A 25,716-nucleotide genomic window follows, 5' to 3' on the forward strand; every position below is an offset into this window, starting at 1 on the left:
AGGATTGGGCAGGTCCCGCAGCCCCGATCCCGGGCCACGGTCTCACCAGTTGGAGGGTCGGGTCGGGTCGGGTCCGGGCAGATCCGCTAGCTCCACTCCGGGAGCTGCCCCGATCCGTCTTTGCCTGCCGAGGGATCGGAAGATCTGAAGAGGCTCAGCTCCGGAGCCAGAACTGCGGTGATCTCGGGCCCCGCCATCCGTCGGCGTGCACAGACCACCGCGGTGCATCTCAGCCATAGAGCTTTGCTTTTATACATCTCCAATCCGGCTCAATTCACCCAGAAACCAAGGGAGATTTTCCCTTCCCTCAAATCTGAATGGACCGGGGCAGATCAGGGTGTATCGAAGCCAAATCTTTGGTCTTCTGTCCGTACGCATGGCCGCCCGCCGGCAGGGGAAGGAGCCATGGAGCTGCGGTTTCTTGTGTTCATGGTTGTTGAAGCACAGAGGGACTTTGGCGTTTGGAAAGCTAGATGGGGAGGAGGAATCGCCTGAGCCAGCAGCTATTACAGGAGCAGGGGTCAGGGTAGGGACGGGGCTATTTAAAACCGGTCGCGGGGTAGCTCATCTGCCACGTGTACACACGTTCAGCGGGAGGGGTAGGGAAACTCCCTCAAACCGGACACACCGATCCTCCGCCGACACGTTCGGATGACAGGTTCAGGCCAACTTCACCGCGCGGTCCCAAACGGACAAATGTCCGGATTTTGTCCGTTTTTGACCCATTCCCGGCCCAAACTTGCGTCGAGTTTGGGTGAAACGAACATCGTGCGGACGGCCTTGACGCACGCCCTTGTCCCCTCGTGGCCCGTCTGTCGGGGACACTAGCAGTCCCTTCGCTTCCAACGCCTCCACCCCGCCGCCGGCGCCGCCACTTTTCTCTGGCCGCCTCCTCACTGCTCACCCTCGGCCGTCCATACCAAACCACGTCTCGACATGGCCGCCACCACGCCCGCACTTTCGTAGGAGTTTTGGCCGTCGCTTGGAGGAGATTTGGCCGTCGCCGTCGTAGCCGGTGGCAGAGGGGATACGACCGCCCGCGAGGTTTATGGACCACGGCGGCCACGGCAGCTTCCGACGAGTGCTCCAGAGCAGCCAGTAGCCGGCCGCCAACCACCCCCGCTGCATCGAGGTGATCATCGCGGCCTCTTTGCCACCACGACCGCAAGGTGTTTGACACTTTGTCCACAAAGGTATGGACAGTGAAGATGATTTTTTCTTCCACCACTTCATTTATTCATCGGACGATTCGTCCTCGGATGATGAAGATCTTGTGGTGGCTGCACTGGTTGTTCACGACCACATTGAACGGCAGCTTCCTCGGTACGAGGTGATGGAAAGTTTAGTACCACCTCACAAGTGGAGGAGAGTTAACACCCCTTTATAAGGGTTTCTCTTACACATGCTATTGGAGCTTAAGAAGAGAAATGGTGCATGCGCACTCCTCCGCCGCCTGCCTCACACCTCTCCACGTGTGGGTCGTGTTTCATGAACGAGCCGAACCGAGCTCATACCTGTGTCATGCGTGCACTTTATTTTTTTCGAACAAAAATGATGAATTAATCACGAGTCACTAATGGAAGTGACACTGTGTGAGACGTTGGACCGTATAGGCTGATTGTCAACTCGGTCATGGGACTAGGTGTTGGAAATATGCCCTAGAGGCAATAATAAATGGTTATTATTATATTTCTTTGTTCATGATAATTGTCTATTGTTCATGCTATAATTGTGTTATCCGGAAATCGTAATACATGTGTGAATACATAGACCACAACGTGTCCCTAGTAAGCCTCTAGTTGACTAGGTCGTTGATCAACAGATAGTCATGGTTTCCTGACTATGGACATTGGATGTCATTGATAACGGGATCACATCATTAGGAGAATGATGTGATGGACAAGACCCAATCCTAAGCATAGCATAAAAGATCGTGTAGTTTCGTTTGCTAGAGCTTTTCCAATGTCAAGTATCTTTTCCTTAGACCATGAGATCGTGCAACTCCCGGATGCCGTAGGAGTACTTTGGGTGCACCAAACGTCACAACGTAACTGGGTGACTATAAAGGTACACTACGGGTATCTCTGAAAGTGTCTGTTGGGTTGGCACGGATCGAGACTGGGATTTGTCACTCCGTGTGACGGAGAGGTATCTCTGGGCCCACTCGGTAATGCATCATCATAATGAGCTCAATGTGACTAAGGAGTTAGTCACGGGATCATGCATTACGGTATGAGTAAAGAGACTTGCCGGTAACGAGATTGAACAAGGTATTGGGATACCGACGATCGAATCTCGGGCAAGTAACATACCGATTGACAAAGGGAATTGTATACGGGATTGATTGAATCCTCGACATCGTGGTTCATCCAATGAGATCATCGTGGAACATGTGGGAGCCAACATGGGTATCCAGATCCCGCTGTTGGTTATTGACCGGAGAGGCGTCTCGGTCATGTCTGCATGTCTCCCGAACCCGTAGGGTCTACACACTTAAGGTTCGGTGACGCTAGGGTTGTAGAGATATGAGTATGCGGAAACCCGAAAGTTGTTCGGAGTCCCGGATGAGATCCCGGACGTCACGAGGAGTTCCGGAATGGTCCGGAGGTGAAGAATTATATATAGGAAGTCAAGTTTCGGCCACCGGGAAAGTTTCGGGGGTTATCGGTATTGTACCGGGACCACCGGAAGGGTCCCGGGGGTCTACCGGGTGGGCCACCTATCCCGGAGGGCCCCATGGGCTGAAGTGGGAAGGGAACCAGCCCTTAGTGGGCTGGGGCGCCCCCCATGGGCCTCCCCCCTGCGCCTAGGGTTGGAAACCCTAGGGTGGGGGGGCGCCCCACTTGCCTTGGGGGGCAAGTCTCCCCCCTGGCCGCCGCCCCCCCCATCTAGATGGGTCTTGGCCGGCGCCCCCCCCCTCCCAGGGGGCCTATATAAAGGGGGGAGGGAGGGCAGCAAGACAACAACCTTGGGCGCCTCCCTCCTCCCCTGCTACACCTGTCCCTCTCGCAGACACTCGGCGAAGCCCTGCCGAGATCCCGCTACATCCACCACCACGCCGTCGTGCTGCTGGATCTCCATCAACCTCTCCTTCCCCCTTGTTGGATCAAGAAGGAGGAGACGTCGCTGCACCGTGTTGAACGCGGAGGTGCCGTCCGTTCGGCACTCGGTCATCGGTGATTTGGATCACGGCGAGTACGACTCCATCAACCTCGTTCATTGGAACGCTTCCGCTCGTGATCTACAAGGGTATGTAGATGCACTCCTTTCCCCTCGTTGCTAGTATACTCCATAGATGGATCTTGGTGAGCGTAGGAAAATTTTAAAATTCTGCTACGATCCCCAACAGTGGCATCATGAGCCAGGCCTATGCGTAGTTACTATGCACGAGTAGAACACAAAGCAGTTGTGGGCGTTGATGTTGCCAATTCTTCTTGCCGCTACTAGTCGTATCTTGTTTCGGCGGTATTGTGGGATGAAGCGGCCCGGACTGACCTTACACGTACGCTTACGTGAGACAGGTTCCACCGACTGACATGCACTAGTTGCATAAGGTGGCTAGCGGGTGTCTGTCTCTCCTACTTTAGTCGGAACGGATTCGATGAAAAGGGTCCTTATGAAGGGTAAATAGAAATTGGCAAATCACGTTGTGGTTTTACGTAGGTAAGAAACGTTCTTGCTAGAAACCTATACAAGCCACGTAAAAACTTGCAACAACAATTAGAGGACGTCTAACTTGTTTTTGCAGCATGTGCTATGTGATGTGATATGGCTAGAAGATGTGATGAATGATATATGTGATGTATGAGATTGATCATATTCTTGTAATAGGAATCACGACTTGAATGTCGATGAGTATGACAACCGGCAGGAGCCATAGGAGTTGTCTTTATTATTTTGTATGACCTGCGTGTCATTGAATAACGCCATGTAAATTACTTTACTTTATTGCTAAACGCGTTAGCCATAGAAGTAGAAGTAATCGTTGGCGTGACAACTTCATGAAGACACAATGATGGAGATCATGATGATGGAGATCATGGTGTCATGCCGGTGACGAAGATGATCATGGTGCCCCGAAGATGGAGATCAAAGGAGCAAATGATATTGGCCATATCATGTCACTATTTGATTGCATGTGATGTTTATCATGTTTTGCATCTTATTTGCTTAGAACGACGGTAGTAAGTAAGTGTTGGAAATATGCCCTAGAGGCAATAATAAATAGGTTATTATTATATTTCCTTGTTCATGATAATCGTTTATTATCCATGCTAGAATTGTATTGATAGGAAACTCAGATACATGTGTGGATACATAGACAACACCATGTCCCTAGTAAGCCTCTAGTTGACTAGCTCGTTGATCAATAGATGGTTACGGTTTCCTGACCATGGACATTGGATGTCGTTGATAACGGGATCACATCATTAGGAGAATGATGTGATGGACAAGACCCAATCCTAAGCCTAGCACAAGATCGTGTAGTTCGTTTGCTCAGAGCTTTTCTAATGTCAAGTATCATTTCCTTAGACCATGAGATTGTGCAACTCCCGGATACCGTAGGAATGCTTTGGGTGTGCCAAACGTCACAACGTAACTGGGTGGCTATAAAGGTGCACTACGGGTATCTCCGAAAGTGTCTGTTGGGTTGGCACGAATCGAGACTGGGATTTGTCACTCCGTGTAAACGGAGAGGTATCTCTGGGCCCACTCGGTAGGACATCATCATTATGTGAACAATGTGACCAAGGAGTTGATCACGGGATGATGTGAGTTACGGAACGAGTAAAGAGACTTGCCGGTAACGAGATTGAACAAGGTATAGGGATACCGACGATCGAATCTCGGGCAAGTAACATACAGATAGACAAAGGGAATTGTATACGGGATTGATTGAATCCTCAACATCATGGTTCATCCGATGAGATCATCAAGGAGCATGTGGGAGCCAACATGGGTATCCAGATCCCGCTGTTGGTTATTGACCGGAGAGTCGTCTCGGTCATGTCTGCGTGTCTCCCGAACCCGTAGGGTCTACACACTTAAGGTTCGGTGACGCTAGGGTTATAGAGATATTAGTATGCGGTAACCCGAAAGTTGTTCGGAGTCCCGGATGAGATCCCGGACGTCACGAGGAGTTCCGTAATGGTCCGGAGGTAAAGATTTATATATGGGAAGTCTTGTTTTGGTCGCCGGAAAAGTTTCGCACTTTATCGGTATTGTACCGGGAGTGCCGAAAGGGGTCCGGGGGTCCATCAGCCCCGGGGGGGCCACATGGGCTGTAGGGGGTGCGCCTTGGCCTATATGGGCCAAGGGCACCAGCCCCAAGAGGCCCATGCGCCAAGAGATAAGATAAACGGAGAGTCCTAAAGGGGGAAGGCACCTCCGAGGTGCCTTGGGGAGGAAGGACTCCTCCCTGGCCGCACCCTTCCTTGGAGGAAGGGCCAAGGCTGCGCCCCCCCCTCTCCCTTGGCCCTATATATAGTGGGGGGGAGGGAGGGCAGCAGCAATCCAAGCCCCTGGCGCCTCCCTCTCCCTCCCGTGACACCTCTCCCTCCCGTTAGTGCTTGGCGAAGACCTACCGGGATCCCCGCTACTTCCACCACCACGCCGTCGTGCTGCTGGATATCCATCAACCTCTCCTCCCCCCTTGCTGGATCAAGAAGGAGGAGACATCGCTGCTCCGTACGTGTGTTGAACGCGGAGGTGCCGTCCGTTCGGCGCTAGGATCATCGGTGATTTGGATCACGACGAGTACGACTCCATCAACCCCGTTCTCTTGAACGCTTCCGCTCGCGATCTACAAGGGTATCTAGATGCACTCCTTCCCTCTTGTTGCTAGTAAACTCCATAGATTGATCTTGGTGATGCGTAGAAAATTTTGAATTTCTGCTACGTTCCCCAACAGTGGCATCATGAGCTAGGTCTATGCGTAGTTTCTATGCACGAGTAGAACACAAAGTAGTTGTGGGCGTCGATGTTGTCAATTCTTCTTGCCGCTACTAGTCTTATCTTGTTTCGGCGGCATTGTGGGATGAAGCGGCCCGGACCGACCTTACACGTACGCTTACGTGAGACAGGTTCCACCGACTGACATGCACTAGTTGCATAAGGTGGCTAGCGGGTGTCTGTCTCTCCCACTTTAGTCGGAACGGATTCGATGAAAAGGGTCCTTATGAAGGGTAAATAGAAATTGGCATATCACGTTGTGGTTTTACGTAGGTAAGAAACGTTCTTGCTAGAAACCTATACAAGCCACGTAAAAACTTGCAACAACAATTAGAGGACGTCTAACTTGTTTTTGCAGCATGTGCTATGTGATGTGATATGGCCAGAAGATGTGATGAATGATATATGTGATGTATGAGATTGATCATATTCTTGTAATAGGAATCACGACTTGCATGTCGATGAGTATGACAACCGGCAGGAGCCATAGGAGTTGTCTTTATTTTTTGTATGACCCATGTGTCATTGAATAACGCCATGTAAGTTACTTTACTTTATTGCTAAGCGCATTAGCCATAGAAGTAGAAGTAATCGTTGGCGTGACAACTTCATGAAGACACAATGATGGAGATCATGATGATGGAGATCATGGTGTCATGCCGGTGACAAAGATGATCATGGTGCCCCGAAGATGGAGATCAAAGGAGCAAAATGATATTGGCCATATCATGTCACTATTTGATTGCATGTGATGTTTATCATGTTATGCATCTTATTTCCTTAGAACGACGGTAGCATAAATAAGATGATCCCTCACTAAAATTTCAAGAGAGGTGTTCCCCCTAACTGTGCACCGTTGCGAAGGTCCGTTGTTTCGAAGCACCACGTGATGATCGGGTGTGATAGATTCTAACGTTCGAATACAACGGGTGTTGACCAGCCTAGCATGTACAGACATGGCCTCGGAACACATGCGAAACACTTAGGTTAACTTGACGACCCTAGCATGTACAGACATGGCCTCGGAACACAAGAGACCGAAAGGTCGAGCACGAGTCGTATAGAAGATACGATCAACATGGAGATGTTCACCGATGATGACTAGTCCGTCTCACGTGATGATCGGACACGGCCTAGTTTGACTCGGATCATGTATCACTTAGATGACTAGAGGGATGTCTATCTGAGTGGGAGTTCAATAATCAGATGAACTTCATTATCATGAACATAGTCAAAAGTTCTTTACAAATTATGTCATACGCTTTAGTTCTACTGTTTAAGATACGTTCCTAGAGAAAATTTAGTTGAAAGTTGGTAGTAGCAATTATACGGACTGGGTCCGTAAACTAAGGATTGTCCTCATTGCTGCACAGAAGGCTTATGTCCTTAATGCACCGCTCGGTGTGCTGAACCTCAGCGTCGTCTGTAGATGTTTCAGAACATCTGACATACACGTTTTGATAACTACGTGATAGTTCAGTGCGTAATGCTAACGGTTTAGAATTGTGGCACCAAAGACGGTTTTGAAACGTCGCAGAACATATGAGATGTTCTGAAGACTGAAATTGGGATTTCAGACTAGTGCCCACGTCAAGAGGTATGAGACCTCTGACAAGTTTCTTAAGCCTGCAAACTAAGGGAGAAAAGCTCAATCGTTGAGCATGTGCTCAGATTGTCTGAGTATCACAATCGCTTGAATCGAGTGGGAGTTAATCTCCCAGATGAGATAGTGATGGTTCTCCATAGTCACTGCCACCAAGCTAGTAGAGCTTCGTGATGAACTATAACATATCAGGGATAGTTATGATGATCCTTGAGCTATTCGCGATGTTTGACACCGCGAAAGTAGAAATCAAGAAGGAGCATCAATTGTTGATGGTTAGTAAAACCACTAGTTTAAGAAGGGCAAGGGCAAAAGGGATACTTCATGAAACAGCAAGTCATTTGCTGCTCTAGTGAAGAATCCCAAGGTTGAACCCAAACCCGAGACTAAGTGCTTCTGTAATGAGGGGAACGGTCACTGAAGCAGTACTACCCTTAGATACTTGGTAGATGAGAAGGCAGGCAAGGTCGACAGAAGTATATTGATATACGTTATATGAATGTGTACTTTACTAGTACTCCTAGCAGCACCAGGGTATTAGATACCGGTTCGGTTGCTAAGTGTTAGTAACTCGAAATAAAAGCTGCGGAATAAATGGAGACTGGATAAAGGTGAGATGACGATGTGCGTTGGAAGTGTTTCCAAGGTTGATGTGATCAAGCATCGCATGCTCCCTCTACCATCGAGATTTGGTGTTTGCGTTGAGTATGATTGGATTATGTTTATCGCAATACGGTTATTCATTTAAGGAGAATAATGGTTACTCTGTTTATTTGAATAATACCTTCAATGGTCTTGCACCTAAAATGAATCTCGATCGCAGTGATACACATGTTCATGCCAAAAGATATAAGATAGTAATGATAGTACCACATACTTGTGGCACTGCCACTTGAGTCATATTGGTATAGAACGCATGAAGAAGCTCCATGTAGATGGATCTTTGGACTCAGTCGTTTTTGAAAAGATTGAGACGTGCGTACCATGTCTATTGGTATATATGCATGAAGAAACTCCATGCAGATGGATCGTTTGGACTCACTTGATTTTGAATCACTTGAGACATGCAAATCATACCACATGGGAAAGATGACTGAAAGGCCTCGTTTTCAGTAAGATGGAACAAGAGAGAAACTTATTGGAAGTAATACATTTTGATGTATGCAGTCCAATGAGTGCTGAGGCATGTAGTGGATATCGTTATGTTCTTACTTCACAAATGATTTGAGTAGATGCAGAGTGTATTTACTTGATGAAACACAAGTCTGAATTATTGAAAGGTTCAAGTAATTTCAGAGTGAAGTTGAAGAACGTCGTGACAAGAGGATAAAATGTCTGTGATATGATCATAGAGATGAGTATCTGAGTTACGAGTTTGGCACACAATTGAGACATTGTGGAAAGTGTTTCACAATTAATACCGCCTGGAACACCATAGTGTGATGGTGTGTCCGGACATCATAGCTGCACCCTATTGGATATGGTGCATACCATGATGTTTCTTATCGAATTACCACTATCGTTTATGGGTTAGGCATTAGATACAACCGCATTCACTTTAAAAGGGGCACCATGCAATTCCGTTGAGACGACACCATTTAGAGAAACCTAAGTTGTCGTTTCTTAAAAGTTTGGGGCTGCGACGCTTATGTGGAAAAGTTTCAGGCTGATAAGCTCGAACCCAAAGCGGATAAATGCATCTTCATAGAATACCCAAAATAGTTGGGTGTACCTCCTATTTCAGATCTGGAAGCAAAAGTAATTGCTTCTAGAAACGAGTCCTTTCTCGAGGAAAAGTTTCTCTCGAAAGAATTGAGTGGGAGGATGGTGGAGACTTGATAAGGTTATTGAACTGTCACTTCAACTAGTGTGTAGCAGGGCACAGGAAGTTGTTCCTGTGGCACCTACACCAATTGAAGTGGAAGCTTATGATGGTGATCATGAAACTTCGGATCAAGTCACTACCAAACCTCGTAGGACGACGAGGATGCGTAATACTTCAGAGTAGTACGTGATCCTGTCTTGGAAGTCATGTTGTTGGACAACGATGAACCTATGAGCTATGGAGAAGCGATGGTGGGCCCATATTCCGACAAATGGTTAGAAGCCATGAAATCCGAGATAAATGGATCTTTGAGAAGAAGACGGACGTGGACGGTAATGTTACCGTCTATGAAGCTCGACTTGTGGCAAAGAGTATTTCCACAAGTTCAAGGAGTTGACTACGATGAGATTTTCTCATCCGTAGCGATGCTTAAGTCTGTCGGAATCATGTTAGCATTAGCTGCATTTATGAAATCTGGCAGATGGATGTAAAAACAAGTTTCCTTACCAGTTTTCGTAAGGAAAGGTTGTATGTGATACAATCAGAAAGGTTTTGTCGATCCTAAGGATGCTAAAAGGTATGCTAGCTCCAGCGATCCTTCCATGGACTAGAGAAAGCATCTCGGAGTCAGAATATAAGCTTTGATGGAGCGATCAAAGTTTTTGGGTTTATACAAAGTTTGTTAGAAACTTGTATTTACAATAAAGTGAGTGGGAGCGCTACAACATTTCTGATAAGTATATGTGAATGACATATTGTTGATCCGAAATGATGTAAAATTTCTGGAAAGCATAAAGGGTTGTTTGAAAGGAGTTTTTCAAAGGAAGACCTGGATAAAGCTGCTTACATATTGGGCATCAAGATCTATAGAGATAGATCAAGACGCCTGATGATACTTTCAAAGAACGCACACCTTGACATGATTTTGAAAGAGTTCAAAATAGATCAGCAAAGAAGGAGTTCTTGGCTGTGTTACAAGGTGTGAGTATTGAGTAAGACTCAAGACCTGACCACAGCAGAAGAGAGAGAAAGGACGAAGGTCGTCCCCTATGCTTCAGACGTAGGCTCTACAGTATGCTATGCTGTGTACCGCACATGAAGTGTGCCTTGCCATGAGTTGGTCAAGGGGTACAATAGTGATCCGGGAATGGATCACATGACAGCGGTCGAACTTATCCTTAGTATCTAGTGGACTAAGGATTTTCTCGATTATGGAGGTGAAAAGGAGTTCGTCGTAAAGGGTTACGTCGATGCGAACTTTGACACTAATCCAGATGACTCTGAGTAGTAAACCGGATTCGTATAGTAGAGCAATTATTTGAAATGGCTCCAAATAGCGCGTGGTAGCATCCACAAGATGACATAGATATTCGTAAAGCACACACGGATCTGAAGGGTTCAGACCCGTTGACTAATAACCTCTCTCACAAGCATAACATGATCAAACCAAAACTCATTGAGTTTAATCACATAGTGATGTGAACTAGATTGTTGACTCTAGTAAACTCTTTGGATGTTGGTCACATGGTGATGTGACCTATGAGTGTTAATCACATGGTGATGTGAACTAGATTATTGACTCTAGTGCAAGTGGGAGACTGTTGGAAATATGCCCTAGAGGCAATAATAAATAGGTTATTATTATATTTCCTTGTTCATGATAATCGTTTATTATCCATGCTAGAATTGTATTGATAGGAAACTCAGATACATGTGTGGATACATAGAGAACACCATGTCCCTAGTAAGCCTCTAGTTGACTAGCTCGTTGATCAATAGATGGTTACGGTTTCCTGACCATGGACATTGGATGTCGTTGATAACGGGATCACATCATTAGGAGAATGATGTGATGGACAAGACCCAATCCTAAGCCTAGCACAAGATCGTGTAGTTCGTTTGCTCAGAGCTTTTCTAATGTCAAGTATCATTTCCTTAGACCATGAGATTGTGCAACTCCCGGATACCGTAGGAATGCTTTGGGTGTGCCAAATGTCACAACGTAACTGGGTGGCTATAAAGGTGCAATACGAGTATCTCCGAAAGTGTCTGTTGGGTTGGCACGAATCGAGACTGGGATTTGTCACTCCGTGTAAACGGAGAGGTATCTCTGGGCCCACTCGGTAGGACATCATCATTATGTGCACAATGTGACCAAGGAGTTGATCACGGGATGATGTGAGTTACAGAACGAGTAAAGAGACTTGCCGGTAACGAGATTGAACAAGGTATAGGGATACCGACGATCGAATCTCGGGCAAGTAACATACAGATAGACAAAGGGAATTGTATACGGGATTTATTGAATCCTCAACATCGTGGTTCATCCGATGAGATCATCGAGGAGCATGTGGGAGCCAACATGGGTATCCAGATCCCGCTGTTGGTTATTGACCGGAGAGTCGTCTCGGTCATGTCTGCGTGTCTCCCGAACCCGTAGGGTCTACACACTTAAGGTTCGGTGACGCTAGGGTTATAGAGATATTAGTATGCGGTAACCCGAAAGTTGTTCGGAGTCCCGGATGAGATCCCGGACGTCACGAGGAGTTCCGGAATGGTCCGGAGGTAAAGATTTATATATGGGAAGTCTTGTTTTGGTCGCCGGAAAAGTTTCGCACTTTATCGGTATTGTACCGGGAGTGCCGAAAGGGGTCCGGGGGTCCACCAGCCCCGGGGGGGCCACATGGGCTGTAGGGGGTGCACCTTGGCCTATATGGGCCAAGGGCACCAGCCCCAAGAGGCCCATGCGCCAAGAGATAAGATAAACGGAGAGTCCTAAAGGGGGAAGGCACCTCCGAGGTGCCTTGGGGAGGAAGGACTCCTCCCTGGCCGCACCCTTCCTTGGAGGAAGGGCCAAGGCTGCGCCCCCCCTCTCCCTTGGCCCTATATATAGTGGGGGGGAGGGAGGGCAGCAGCAATCCAAGCCCCTGGCGCCTCCCTCTCCCTCCCGTGACACCTCTCCCTCCCGTTAGTGCTTGGCGAAGCCCTACCGGGATCCCCGCTACTTCCACCACCACGCCGTCGTGCTGCTGGATCTCCATCAACCTCTCCTCCCCCCTTGCTGGATCAAGAAGGAGGAGACATCGCTGCTCCGTACGTGTGTTGAACGCGGAGGTGCCGTCCGTTCGGCGCTAGGATCATCGGTGATTTGGATCACGACGAGTACGACTCCATCAACCCCGTTCTCTTGAACGCTTCCGCTCGCGATCTACAAGGGTATCTAGATGCACTCCTTCCCTCTTGTTGCTAGTAAACTCCATAGATTGATCTTGGTGATGCGTAGAAAATTTTGAATTTCTGCTACGTTCCCCAACAGTAAGATGATCCCTTATAATAATTTCAAGAAAGTGTTCACCCTAACTGTGCACCGTTGCGAAGGTTCGTTGTTTCGAAGCACCACGTGATGATCGGGTGTGATAGATTCTAACGTTCGCATACAACGGGTGTTGACGAGCCTAGCATGTACAGACATGGCCTCGGAACACACGCAATACACTTAGGTTGACTTGACGAGCCTAGCATGTACAGACATGGCTTCGGAACACGGAGGACCGAAAGGTCGAGCATGAGTCGTATAGAAGATACGATCAACATGGAGATGTTCACCGATCTTGACTAGTCCGTCTCACGTGATGATCGGACACGGCCTAGTTAACTCGGATCATGTTTCTCTTAGATGACTAGAGGGATGTCTATCTGAGTGGGAGTTCATTGAGTAATTTGATTAGATGAACTTAATTATCATGAACTTAGTCTAAAATCTTTACACTATGTCTTGTAGATCAAATGGCCCACGTTGTCCTCAACTTCAACGCGTTCCTAGAGAAAACCAAGCTGAAAGATGATGGCAGTAATTATACGGACTGGGTCCGGAACCTGAGGATCATCCTCATAGCAGCCAAGAAAGATTATGTCCTAGAAGCACCGCTAGGTGAAGCACCAATCCCAGAGAACCAAGACGTTATGAACGCTTGGCAATCACGTGCTGATGATTACTCCCTCGTTCAGTGCGGCATGCTTTACAGCTTAGAACCGGGGCTCCAAAAGCGTTTTGAGAAGCATGGAGCATATGAGATGTTCGAAGAGCTGAAAATGGTTTTCCAAGGTCATGCCCGGGTCGAGAGATATGAAGTCTCCGACAAGTTCTTCAGCTGTAAAATGGAGGAGAATAGTTCTGTTAGTGAGCACATACTCAGAATGTCTGGGTTGCACAACCGCTTGTCTCAGCTGGGAGTTAATCTCCCGGATGACGCGGTCATTGACAGAATCCTTCAGTCGCTTCCACCAAGCTACAAGAGCTTTGTGATGAACTTCAATATGCAGGGGATGGAAAAGACCATTCCTGAGGTATATTCGATGCTGAAATCAGCGGAGGTGGAGATCAGAAAAGAACATCAAGTGTTGATGGTGAATAAAACCACTAAGTTCAAGAAGGGCAAGGGTAAGAAGAACTTCAAGAAGGACGGCAAGGGAGTTGCCGCGCCCGGTAAGCCAGTTGCCGGGAAGAAGTCAAAGAATGGACCCAAGCCTGAGACTGAGTGCTTTTATTGCAAGGGGAGTGGTCACTGGAAGCGGAACTGCCCCAAATACTTAGCGGACAAGGAGGCCGGCAACACCAAAGGTATATGTGATATACATGTAATTGATGTGTACCTTACCAGTACTCGTAGTAGCTCCTGGGTATTTGATACCGGTGCGGTTGCTCATATTTGTAACTCAAAATAGGAACTGCGGAATAAGCGGAGACTGCCAAAGGACGAGGTGACGATGCGCGTCGGGAATGGTTCCAAGGTCGATGTGATCGCCGTCGGCACGCTACCTCTGCATCTACCTACGGGATTAGTTTTAAACCTCAATAATTGTTATTTAGTGCCAGCTTTGAGCATGAACATTGTATCTGGATCTCGTTTAATTCGAGATGGCTACTCATTTAAATCCGAGAATAATGGTTGTTCTATTTATTTGAGAGATATGTTTTATGGTCATGCCCCGCTGGTCAATGGTTTATTCTTGATGAATCTCGAACGTGATGCTACACATATTCATAGTGTGAATACCAAAAGATGTAAAGTTGATAACGATAGTCCCACATACTTGTGGCACTGCCGCCTTGGTCACATTGGTGTCAAGCGCATGAAGAAGCTCCATGCAGATGGACTTTTGGAGTCTCTTGATTATGAATCATTTGACACATGCCAACCATGCCTCATGGGTAAGATGACCAAGACTCCGTTCTCCGGAACAATGGAGCGAGCAACCAACTTATTGGAAATCATACATACCGATGTGTGCGGTCCAATGAGTGTTGAGGCTCGCGGAGGATATCGTTATGTTCTCACTCTCACTGATGACTTAAGTAGATATGGGCATGTCTACTTAATGAAACACAAGTCTGAAACCTTTGAAAAGTTCAAGGAATTTCAGAGTGAGGTTGAGAATCAACGTGACAGAAAAATAAAATTCTTACGATCAGATCGTGGTGGAGAATATTTAAGTCACGAATTTGGTACGCACTTAAGGAAATGTGGAATCGTTTCACAACTCACGCCGCCTGGAACACCTCAGCGAAACGGTGTGTCCGAACGTCGTAATCACACTCTATTGGATATGGTGCGATCTATGATGTCTCTTACCGATTTACCGCTCTCATTTTGGGGCTATGATTTAGAGACTGCCGCATTCACTTTAAATAGGGCTCCGTCGAAATCCGTTGAGACAACACCGTATGAATTATGGTTTGGGAAGAAACCTAAGCTGTCGTTTCTAAAAGTTTGGGGATGCGATGCTTATGTCAAGAAACTTCAACCTGAAAAGCTCGAACCCAAGTCGGAGAAATGCGTTTTCATAGGATACCCTAGGGAAACTATTGGGTATACCTTCTACCTCAGATCCGAAGGCAAGATCTTCGTTGCCAAGAACAGGTCCTTTCTGGAGAAAGAGTTTCTCTCGAAGGAAGTAAGTGGGAGGAACGTGGAACTTGATGAGGTGATAGTCACTCCTTCCGTACCGGAAAGTAGCGCAGCGCGGGAAGATGTTCCTGTGGTGCCTGCACCGACTGGGGAGGAAGTTAATGATGATGATCATGAAGCTTCGGATCAAGTTACTACTGAACTTCGTAGGTCCACAAGGACACGTTCCGCACCAGAGTGGTACGGCAACCCTATCCTGGAAATCATGTTGTTAGACAACGGTGAACCTTCGAACTATGAAGAAGCGATGGCGGGCCCGGATTCCGACAAATGGCTAGAAGCCATGAAATCCGAGATAGGATCCATGTATGAAAATGAAGTATGGACTTTGACTGACTTGCCCGATGATCGGCGAGCCATAGAAAACAAATGGATCTTTAAGAAGAAGACAGACGCGGATGGTAATGTGACCATCTATAAGGCTCGACTTGTCGCTAAGGGTTATCGACAAGTTCAAGGGGTTGACTACGATGAGACTTTCTCACCCGTAGCGAAGCTGAAGTCCGTCCGAATCATGTTAGCAATTGCCGCATACTATGATTATGAGATATGGTAGATGGACGTCAAAACGGCATTCCTTAACGGCTTCCTTAAGGAAGAATTGTATATGATGCAGCCGAAAGGTTTTGTCGATCCTAAGAATGCTAACAAAGTATGCAAGCTCCAGCGCTCAATCTATGGGCTGGTGCAAGCATCTCGGAGTTGGAACATTCGCTTTGATGAGATGATCAAAGCGTTTGGGTTTACACAGACTTATGGAGAAGCCAGTGTTTACAAGAAAGTGAGTGGGAGCTCTGTAGCATTTCTCATATTATATGTGGATGACATACTATTGATGGGAAATGATATAGAATTCTTGGAAAGTATAAAGGCCTATTTGAATAAGTGTTTTTCAATGAAGGACCTTGGAGAAGCTGCTTATATATTAGGCATCAAGATCTATAGAGATAGATCAAGACGCCTCATTGGTCTTTCACAGAGTACGTACCTTGACAAGATATTGAAGAAGTTCAATATGGATCAGTCCAAGAAGGGGTTCTTGCCTGTATTGCAAGGTGTGCAATTGAGCACGGCTCAATGCCCGACCACGGCAGAAGATAAAGAAAAGATGAGTGTCATCCCCTATGCCTCGGCCATAGGGTCTATTATGTAAGCCATGCTGTGTACCAGACCTGATGTAAACCTTGCCGTAAGTTTGGTAGGAAGGTACCAAAGTAACCCCGGCATGGAACACTGGACAACGGTCAAGAATATCCTGAAGTACCTGAAGAGGACTAAGGATATGTTTCTCGTTTATGGAGGTGACGAAGAGCTCGTCGTGAAGGGTTACGTCGACGCTAGCTTCGACACAGATCTGGATGACTCAAAGTCACAAACCGGATACGTGTATATTTTGAATGGAGGAGCAGTAACCTGGTGCAGTTGCAAGCAAAGCGTCGTGGCGGGATCTACATGTGAAGCGGAGTACATGGCGGCCTCGGAGGCAGCACAGGAAGCAGTCTGGATGAAGGAGTTCATTACCGACCTAGGGGTGATTCCCAATGCGTCGGGCCCGATGACTCTCTTCTGTGACAACACTGGAGCTATTGCCCTTGCGAAGGAGCCCAGGTTTCACAGGAAGACCAGGCATATCAAGCGTCGCTTCAACTCCATTGGTGAAAGTGTTCAAAATGGAGACATAGATATTTGTAAAGTACATATGGACCTGAATATAGCAGATCCGTTGACTAAACCTCTCCCTAGGGCAAAACATGATCAACACCAGGACGCAATGGGTGTTCGATTCATCACAATTTAACTAGATTATTGACTCTAGTGCAAGTGGGAGACTGTTGGAAATATGCCCTAGAGGCAATAATAAATGGTTATTATTATATTTCTTTGTTCATGATAATTGTCTATTGTTCATGCTATAATTGTGTTATCCGGAAATCGTAATACATGTGTGAATACATAGACCACAACGTGTCCCTAGCAAGCCTCTAGTTGACTAGGTCGTTGATCAACAGATAGTCATGGTTTCCTGACTATGGACATTGGATGTCATTGATAACGGGATCACATCATTAGGAGAATGATGTGATGGACAAGACCCAATCCTAAGCATAGCATAAAAGATCGTGTAGTTTCGTTTGCTAGAGCTTTTCCAATGTCAAGTATCTTTTCCTTAGACCATGAGATCGTGCAACTCCCGGATGCCGTAGGAGTACTTTGGGTGCACCAAACGTCACAACGTAACTGGGTGACTATAAAGGTACACTACGGGTATCTCTGAAAGTGTCTGTTGGGTTGGCACGGATCGAGACTGGGATTTGTCACTCCGTGTGACGGAGAGGTATCTCTGGGCCCACTCGGTAATGCATCATTATAATGAGCTCAATGTGACTAAGGAGTTAGTCACGGGATCATGCATTACGGTACGAGTAAAGAGACTTGCCGGTAACGAGATTGAACAAGGTATTGGGATACCGACGATCGAATCTCGGGCAAGTAACATACCGATTAACAAAGGGAATTGTATACGGGATTGATTGAATCCTCGACATCGTGGTTCATCCGATGAGATCATCGTGGAACATGTGGGAGCCAACATGGGTATCCAGATCCCGCTGTTGGTTATTGACCGGAGAGGCGTCTCGGTCATGTCTGCATGTCTCCCGAACCCGTAGGGTCTACACACTTAAGGTTCGGTGACGCCGGGGTTGTAGAGATATGAGTATGCGGAAACCCGAAAGTTGTTCGGAGTCCCGGATGAGATCCCGGATGTCACGAGGAGTTCCGGAATGGTCCGAAGGTGAAGAATTATATATAGGAAGTCAAGTTTCGGCCACCGGGAAAGTTTCGGGGGTTATCGGTATTGTACCGGGACCACCGGAAGGGTCCCGGGGGTCTACCGGGTGGGGCCACCTATCCCGGAGGGCCCCATGGGCTGAAGTGGGAAGGGAACCAGCCCTTAGTGGGCTGGGGCGCCCCCATGGGCCTCCCCCCTGCGCCTAGGGTTGGAAACCCTAGGGTGGGGGGGCGCCCCACTTGCCTTGGGGGGCAAGTCTCCCCCCTGGCCGCCGCCCCCCCCATCTAGATGGGTCTTGGCCGGCGCCCCCCCTCCCAGGGGGCCTATATAAATGGGGGGAGGGAGGGCTGCAAGACAACAGCCTTGGGCGCCTCCCTCCTCCCCTGCTACACATCTCCCTCTCGCAGACACTCGGCGAAGCCCTGCCGAGATCCCGCTACATCCACCACCACGCCATCGTGCTGCTGGATCTCCATCAACCTCTCCTTCCCCCTTGCTGGATCAAGAAGGAGGAGACGTCGCTGCACCGTACGTGTGTTGAACGCGGAGGTGCCGTCCGTTCGGCACTCGGTCATCGGTGATTTGGATCACGGCGAGTACGACTCCATCAACCTCGTTCATCGGAACGCTTCCGCTCGCGATCTACAAGGGTATGTAGATGCACTCCTTTCCCCTCATTGCTAGTATACTCCATAGATGGATCTTGGTGAGCGTAGGAAAATTTTAAAATTCTGCTACGATCCCCAACACTAGGCCCATGCCCTCCTACCCAACAGGCTATATATTGGAGGCATTGGCATCCCTGACCGACACACTCAATTCCTACGCATAATCCTAACCATCATCTATTGTGCCACTCCCTCTAGCTGCTTCCGACGATTACATCATGTCGACTGTGTGCACGGCCGTTCGAAGGTTCGGAGAGAGAAGGCCTCCAGAACCCCGTGCTTTGTGATCCTGCACAAGGAGAAAGGCGATAGGGCTTTTGGGGAGCGTCTCAGTGTGAATGCTCCCGGTTCGTCTTCGTCCTCTTCTTCCATTACTTTCCCAATACCGACGCCATGGCTGAGGACGTTGTCGCCAAAAAGAAGGCTGCAGATGAGTCCGCCACTGCCGTCGCGCTTTAGCTTGGCCTACCGGAGGGTACGATCTCCTATTTACTCGTTCATGTGGTAGCCATATTTACTATGTTCATAGATTTTTCATTTCTATGTTCAGTATGTGCTCACATGTTTAGATATCTATATAAGCTTCATATTGTTAATGCCATGTTCATGATTTATTTAGAGATTAAATCAATCAAAGAATGCTAATATATCCAGCAGTTACCACTCTAGTTGTGGCAATGGCATGATGAACAGTCTCCGTGGCAACCAGACGCCTATTTTCAAGGCAGCCATGGTTATTAAGATTTTGTATTCAACGAGCCTCGTCTTTGCGAAGGACCATGCTACTGAAGTTTAAGCCAGACTGCCTAGTGAAAGTGCAACAGAAATGGCCACGGAGAATGGCAACAATGGCACCAAACTAGTGAAGAACTAAAAAGAAAATTGTATCGATCTGATGACTCCATTGCATCTATGCTTGGAGAGAAGTTGGACAATCTCACTAGTCCACACAAAGTTGAAGTTGTTCAAGCTTGAAAAGTGACTCCTCCTACAGTGATACTCGCTTTTCTTAGCGAAATCCATGAGTTAGAAAAATATGATAATGTTGGCAGTTTGTCACATCTTGGTTTATCACTTCTTGGTTTCCGATAATCGCAACAATTTATTGTCTAACATATATGTCAAATGTATTGTCAGCATATTATCTTTATTTTAGATGAATATATTAGATATATTTATACTGTGAATCTGATGTTGTCTAGATTTTTTCTTCTTCATAGGTAAAAAAATGTACCACTATTTTACTTTTTATATTGATGGTGTACAATGTTACTCCCTCCGTTCCTAAATACTTGTCTTTCTAGGTATTTCAAATGACTATCATACGGATGTATGTAGACATATTTTAGAGTGTAGATTCACTCATTTTACTCCGTATGTAGTCATTTATTGAAATGCCTAGAAAGACAAGTATTTAGGAACGGAGGGAGTATAATTTAAAATGAGCACTGCTACATGACGATGGTTGGCGGCCGATTCCTGCACGACAAAAAATTGCAGCCATGTAGTCCTTTCATTCACTGGGCTACAACCGTCGATCGTGAGTCGCGATTTTTGTCCGCCATTCAGTAGATCATCCATTTAATCCTCGCAATTTTTTTTTCACAAATCCATGTGGCAGACAAACAAGAAATTAGAATTGGAATCTAAATCAAATCCTATGCGGAATGTGTTTTCGTTTCATTTCTACCAAATGAAACTGAAACCTTCTGGCGGCAAACGAGCTGTTGCCGGAAACGGCTTCGGACTGCAACCAACGCTGCAATCGCACGCGTTTCTTTTACTGGAATCCGAGTTCGACTACAGTGCTGTCTCCCTCTCCCATCAATCACCACGCTGATAAAAGCAAGACCTCTCTACATCTTCAAGTCGATTGATTTAGTTCTGCCCTACCTATTAGCAGCCCACAAACAATGGCGTCCCCGATCTTCCTGGTTGGCCCGACGCCGGCGGACCACGAGAGCACGGCGCAGCTGGAGAAGCACCTGCGTGAAGCTGGCCTGCACGAGAGTGCTGAGGAGACGGCTGCCCGCGAGGATGTGTTGCGCGACCTCCAGGGCATCGTCGACCGCTGGGTGAAGCAGCTCACGACTCAGCGAGAGTACCCCGACGGCATGGCCGAGCATGCGACCGCACTGCTCCTCCCCTTCGGCTCGTACCGCCTCGGCGTCCATGGCCGCGGCTCCGACGTCGACGCCCTCGTCGTCGGGCCCGCCTACGTTGACCGCCACCACGACTTCTTCGACGTGCTGGGCGGCGTGCTGGCCGAGACCGAGGCGGTGACGGAGCTACAGCTGGTTCCCGGCGCGTACGTTCCGGTCATCAAGATGAGGTTCCGCGGCGTGCAGGTGGACCTCCTCTACGCCAGCGTATGCCTCCCGGCGGTGCCCATGGACCTGGACCTGCGTGGCCGCTCCGTGCTCTGCGGCCTGGACATGGCCACCGTCCGCAGCCTCAACGGCGTCCGCGTCGCCGACGAGATCCTGCGGCTGGTCCCGGAAGCCGGCGCCTTCCGCACGACGCTGCGCTGCGTGAAGCATTGGGCCAAGGCGAGGGGCATCTACTCCAACGCCATGGGCTTCGTCGGCGGCGTGGGGTGGGCCATCCTCGTGGCGCGCGTGTGCCAGCTCTACCCCAACGCCGCGCCCAGCATGCTTGTGCCGCGCTTCTTCCGGATCTTCTCACAGTGGAAGTGGCCCAGCCCGGTGATGCTGAAGGACATCGAGCACGACGACGACGGCGGCGAGATGCCGCTTGGGCTCCCCGTGTGGGACCCGCGGAGGAACCCCCGCGACGGGAGCCACCTCATGCCCGTCATCACGCCGGCATACCCCTGCATGAACTCGTGCTACAACGTCTCCCGCGCCACCCTGCGAACCATGACAGCGGAGTTCGAGGCGGCGCACAAGGTTTGCCAGGAGATCGCCGTGGCCGGCGCGTGGGACGCGCTGTTCAGACCGTTCAATTTCTTCAAGGCGTACAAGAGCTACCTGCGGGTGGACGTGAAGGTGGCCGGCGGGGAGGAGGATCTCCGGGAGTGGAAGGGGTGGGTGGAGTCGCGGCTGAGGCAGCTGGTGGTCAGGGTCGAGATGGCCACGGCCGGCATGCTGCTCTGCCATCCGCACCCGCACGCCTACGCCGCCAAGCCCCATGATGATGATCGGCGGCGCGTGTCCTCCTTCTTCGTGGGCCTGTCCAAGCCGGCACCGTCGCCACAGCAACCGCAGCAGCCGCCGCAGTTCGACCTTCGCCTGACGACGCAGGAGTTCAAGGACGAGGTGTACACGTACGCGTTCTGGAGACCTGGCATGGAGCTGGACGTCTCGCACGCCCGAAGGAAGGACCTGCCGCCCTATGTGCTGGAGCAGATTCTCCCCGCTGATCGTCTCAAGAGGAAACGCTCCGACGATGGTTCCGGCAACTCCGAGTCGAGCCCGAGCCCGAGCAGCAGGGCCAGCAAGAGGGCGGCGGCAGCAGGCAGAATCGGGTCTTCATCAGAGAGCGAGACTTGAAAGAGAAATGACGTCCTCTTCTACTGAAAAATATGTTGTGGAGTTTAGGCTTAGGTGCACATTTTTATCTAGCCATCCATTTCTGCTAGCAGCAGCACACAGATAGCTAGCACAGATGATTTAGGCTAAGCTAGAGCGCCGCCAACTCTTCATCTGTTCTAGTTAAGCTACAGCGCCGCCAACTCTTCATTTATTACACAGAATTGTTCGGATCAGTTCTAGCTAAGCTAGAGCGCCGCCAACTTGATCAAGGGAAGACATCTTGACTCTTGTTGATGAATACATACAACTTGTTAGGAGTTGAAGACCCTATCTATTCTGTGTAATAACAAAATGCTGCATGATGTAACAGAGATCCGAACAATTGTTTTCCAACGTGTAATGCGATTTTTTTAAACACCTTTTAAAATACTAGCAACAATGATTGTCTTTTTTGTCAAAAAAATTGATTGTCTTTAGATGGGAGGGAAACCAGTATGACATGACACTTTAATCACATACAAATCTGTAAATTAAACAACAAATAAGGCCATAAATCACAAGTACCAATTGAGGACTGCTAATTCCTCCATACTTACAGATCACAGCTGATCTTGTGGTGGCATTTCGATGTATTTATGGATTTAAGGAAAGTTTTTACATATCAATGTAGCTTTGACAACACAAACTTTGAACCAGCTTGTGTTCTTCGGCCATGACACATGGAGGCTTTCGCCCCGCTTATATAAAGCAACGATCCTTAACAACCCGATATAAACGCATGCCACCACAACTCATACACACCCAAGGCAGGATACATAGACGCTGAGCGCAGCAACACCACCCTAACACTACAAGAGCAATCGGAGGCTTCAACCGTTAACATGCCACAATGAAGAGATGCAGCCGTATACGACGAACTGTGGGCTCCAGGGCGGCGCCTTCAGGAAGGTTACGACACCGGAGCGCCGCCATCGCCCGATCCGAGGATCAGATATTCCCGTGGAGCAACACGACATGTAATGAGAGCCGCGACAACGCCTTTAAGAAGGGAACGAGCTCTGCCGCCGCCGGTCCGTCCAAAGATAGAACAAGTTCACCCCGGCTAACACTCACCGCCACCGAACGCCACATCCTGGCTACCACGCCGCCCACACGGCCATTGTAACGCCCCGGACACACCAGCCGGTGGTCGTTACTCCTGGCGGGATCTAGACTGGCCCCACAGATCAATACTAGTCTTTTCTGCGCACTTTGTCCTCACTCGTGCGCACCCTGGAGCAACTTTCCGGTCGGTCACCCATCCTGAAACTACTCCAAGTGAGCATGCTTAACTTTGGAGTTCTTTCCGAATGGGCTCCCAGAAAAGAAGGAATTCCTTATTGATATGAGTAGGTCTATCATCCCTAATAAGCCAGGCTATCACATACACCCCCACTCAGAGGAACCGACGTCCTCATCGGGCCACAAGAACGTTCCCTCTTGGCACATACGTTTGTGCATCCAGTCCAGTACATGTGCCATGTCGTGTGCCACGACGGGTCACAAACGTCATAAACAACATGACCGCGCACCTGTCCGCAAACATCCGTGTAACCGCGAGGGTCGGCTCTGATACCAACTTGGAACGCCCCGGACACACCGGCCGGTGGTCGTTACTCCTGGCGGGATCTAGACTGGCCCCACAGATCAATACTAGTCTTTTCTGCGCACTTTGTCCTCACTCGTGCGCACCTGGGAGCAACTTCCCGGTCGGTCACCCATCCTGAAACTACTCCAAGCTGAGCACGCTTAACTTTGGAGTTCTTTCCGAATGGCCTCCCGAAAAAGAAGGAATTCCTTATTGATATGAGTAGTCTATCATCCCTAATAAGCCAGGCTATCACAGCCATGGCCACCGGGCAGCACCGAGCCACGTGCTTTGCCCATGAGCACCGCGCTACTACCACCAGGGCTGCCGCCCCGGCATCCAAGACCTTGACACCACCTCACCTAAGACCCGCCGCTACTCCAATCAAAGAGACGAGTGGAAAGGCCCCGTCTTCCGCACCCCTGGTCGGCCCCCAGCACTGAGACCCAAAAGGTCGGCCAAAACTGGCCTCGATCGACCCGTCCTGCATCACCGGGCGCGAGATGAGCTTAGTCCTGCTGCTAGGTGTGAGACGAGCTCGGTCCTTATGCCGGGCACGAGACGAGCTTGGTCCTGCTGCCGGGCGCGAGACAAGCTCGATCCTGCAGCACCAGGCGCGAGATGAGCGATGGGCCGCAGCTGGGAGAGGGCCAATCCTTCGGCGAAAGCAGCGCCCGGGCGACGAGGAGAGGGATCAAAGGACGACACAAGTCAACGCCGGAACATGCCAGTCGTCGCCGCGGCCGTCCTGCAAAGCTGCCGTGGAGCCACCCATGGCCAGAGCAGCAGCCACGCCGGGCCACTGCCCAACGAGCTCCAAGCGTCGAAGCCACCGGACATGCACTCGCACAACCAGCCGCCGTTGCCAGCCCTCAGGACAAACGAAGGGAAGGACGCCGTCGATGCCCCCAAACCTGGCCGATCCAGATCAGGGAAGGAGAGGCCTGAACTCCCCAAAGCACCAGCCGCCACGAGGCCACCACCACACCGCGCTTGCACCAGATTCGCGGCACAGGCCCGTGCAACCGTAGCGCCACCACCAGCCATCCTTGCCTCCGCGCCACCACCACCATGAGCACGCGCCGCCGAGACACGGGCTCGCCGCCAGGCCGCCAAGCCCACGCGAACTTGGCGCCTCTGCCTGATCCAAACGCCTCGCTCCGGTCATTCATGCACGAGGGGGAGAGATGCCCCGCCACCAGCCACCGCGAGGGGCTTTGCCCTGGCCGGCGGCGGCGGCGGAGAAGAGAGAGGACAGAGGCGCGAGAGGGAGAGGCAACGCCGCCACCCGTGTCGCCCGCGGGGGACGTCGGGGGAGGGGGCCAGGGTTCTTTCACACCACACATGAAGCTTCACCAGGTAGCCACTAATTGCCCGGTAGATAAAAAGCCATAAACTCATACATGAAACCAAGTCATTTGGATTTAGTTAAAAACCAAGTTACCTCAATATTTTTTTTTTGCGAGGAAGTTACCTCAATATTGTCTGCTCGAATTCATGAACAATGTTACAATAATGAATCTTGGGTTCCTAGTTTCACACAAAGTTTAGGCATAAATCAGATTGTCCATCAAGGAAACCAGATGTACTGATGCGAGGAGGGCCGACATTACGAAAAAGTCATATGTTCTAGTTTGTATCGTGTCTTGGGCAGACGCCATGCTGACGGCGCAATCAACGATCGTGGACCGTGACCTGTCAAAGACGCCTTGGCGTATGGTGGATTCACGTGTGGATTAGGCGCCTATCAGAAATGCGCGAACGAAGGGTGTGACCATGAAATAAGA

The 25,716-nt window shown here is 49.2% G+C and overlaps 1 protein-coding gene across 1 annotated transcript; it reads left to right on the forward strand.

Moving 5' to 3' along the window:
* Window positions 1-20,417: 20,417 nt before the first annotated feature.
* On the forward strand, window positions 20,418-22,320 carry LOC109768151 (nuclear poly(A) polymerase 4-like). Its single transcript, XM_073509578.1, has one exon. The coding sequence runs from the start codon at window positions 20,722-20,724 to the stop codon at window positions 22,318-22,320; it is 1,599 nt and encodes a 532-aa protein (XP_073365679.1). The 5' UTR covers window positions 20,418-20,721.
* Window positions 22,321-25,716: the final 3,396 nt, after the last annotated feature.

This window comes from Aegilops tauschii, chromosome 2 (assembly GCF_002575655.3).
Source record: "Aegilops tauschii subsp. strangulata cultivar AL8/78 chromosome 2, Aet v6.0, whole genome shotgun sequence".
NCBI lineage: Eukaryota > Viridiplantae > Streptophyta > Magnoliopsida > Poales > Poaceae > Aegilops > Aegilops tauschii.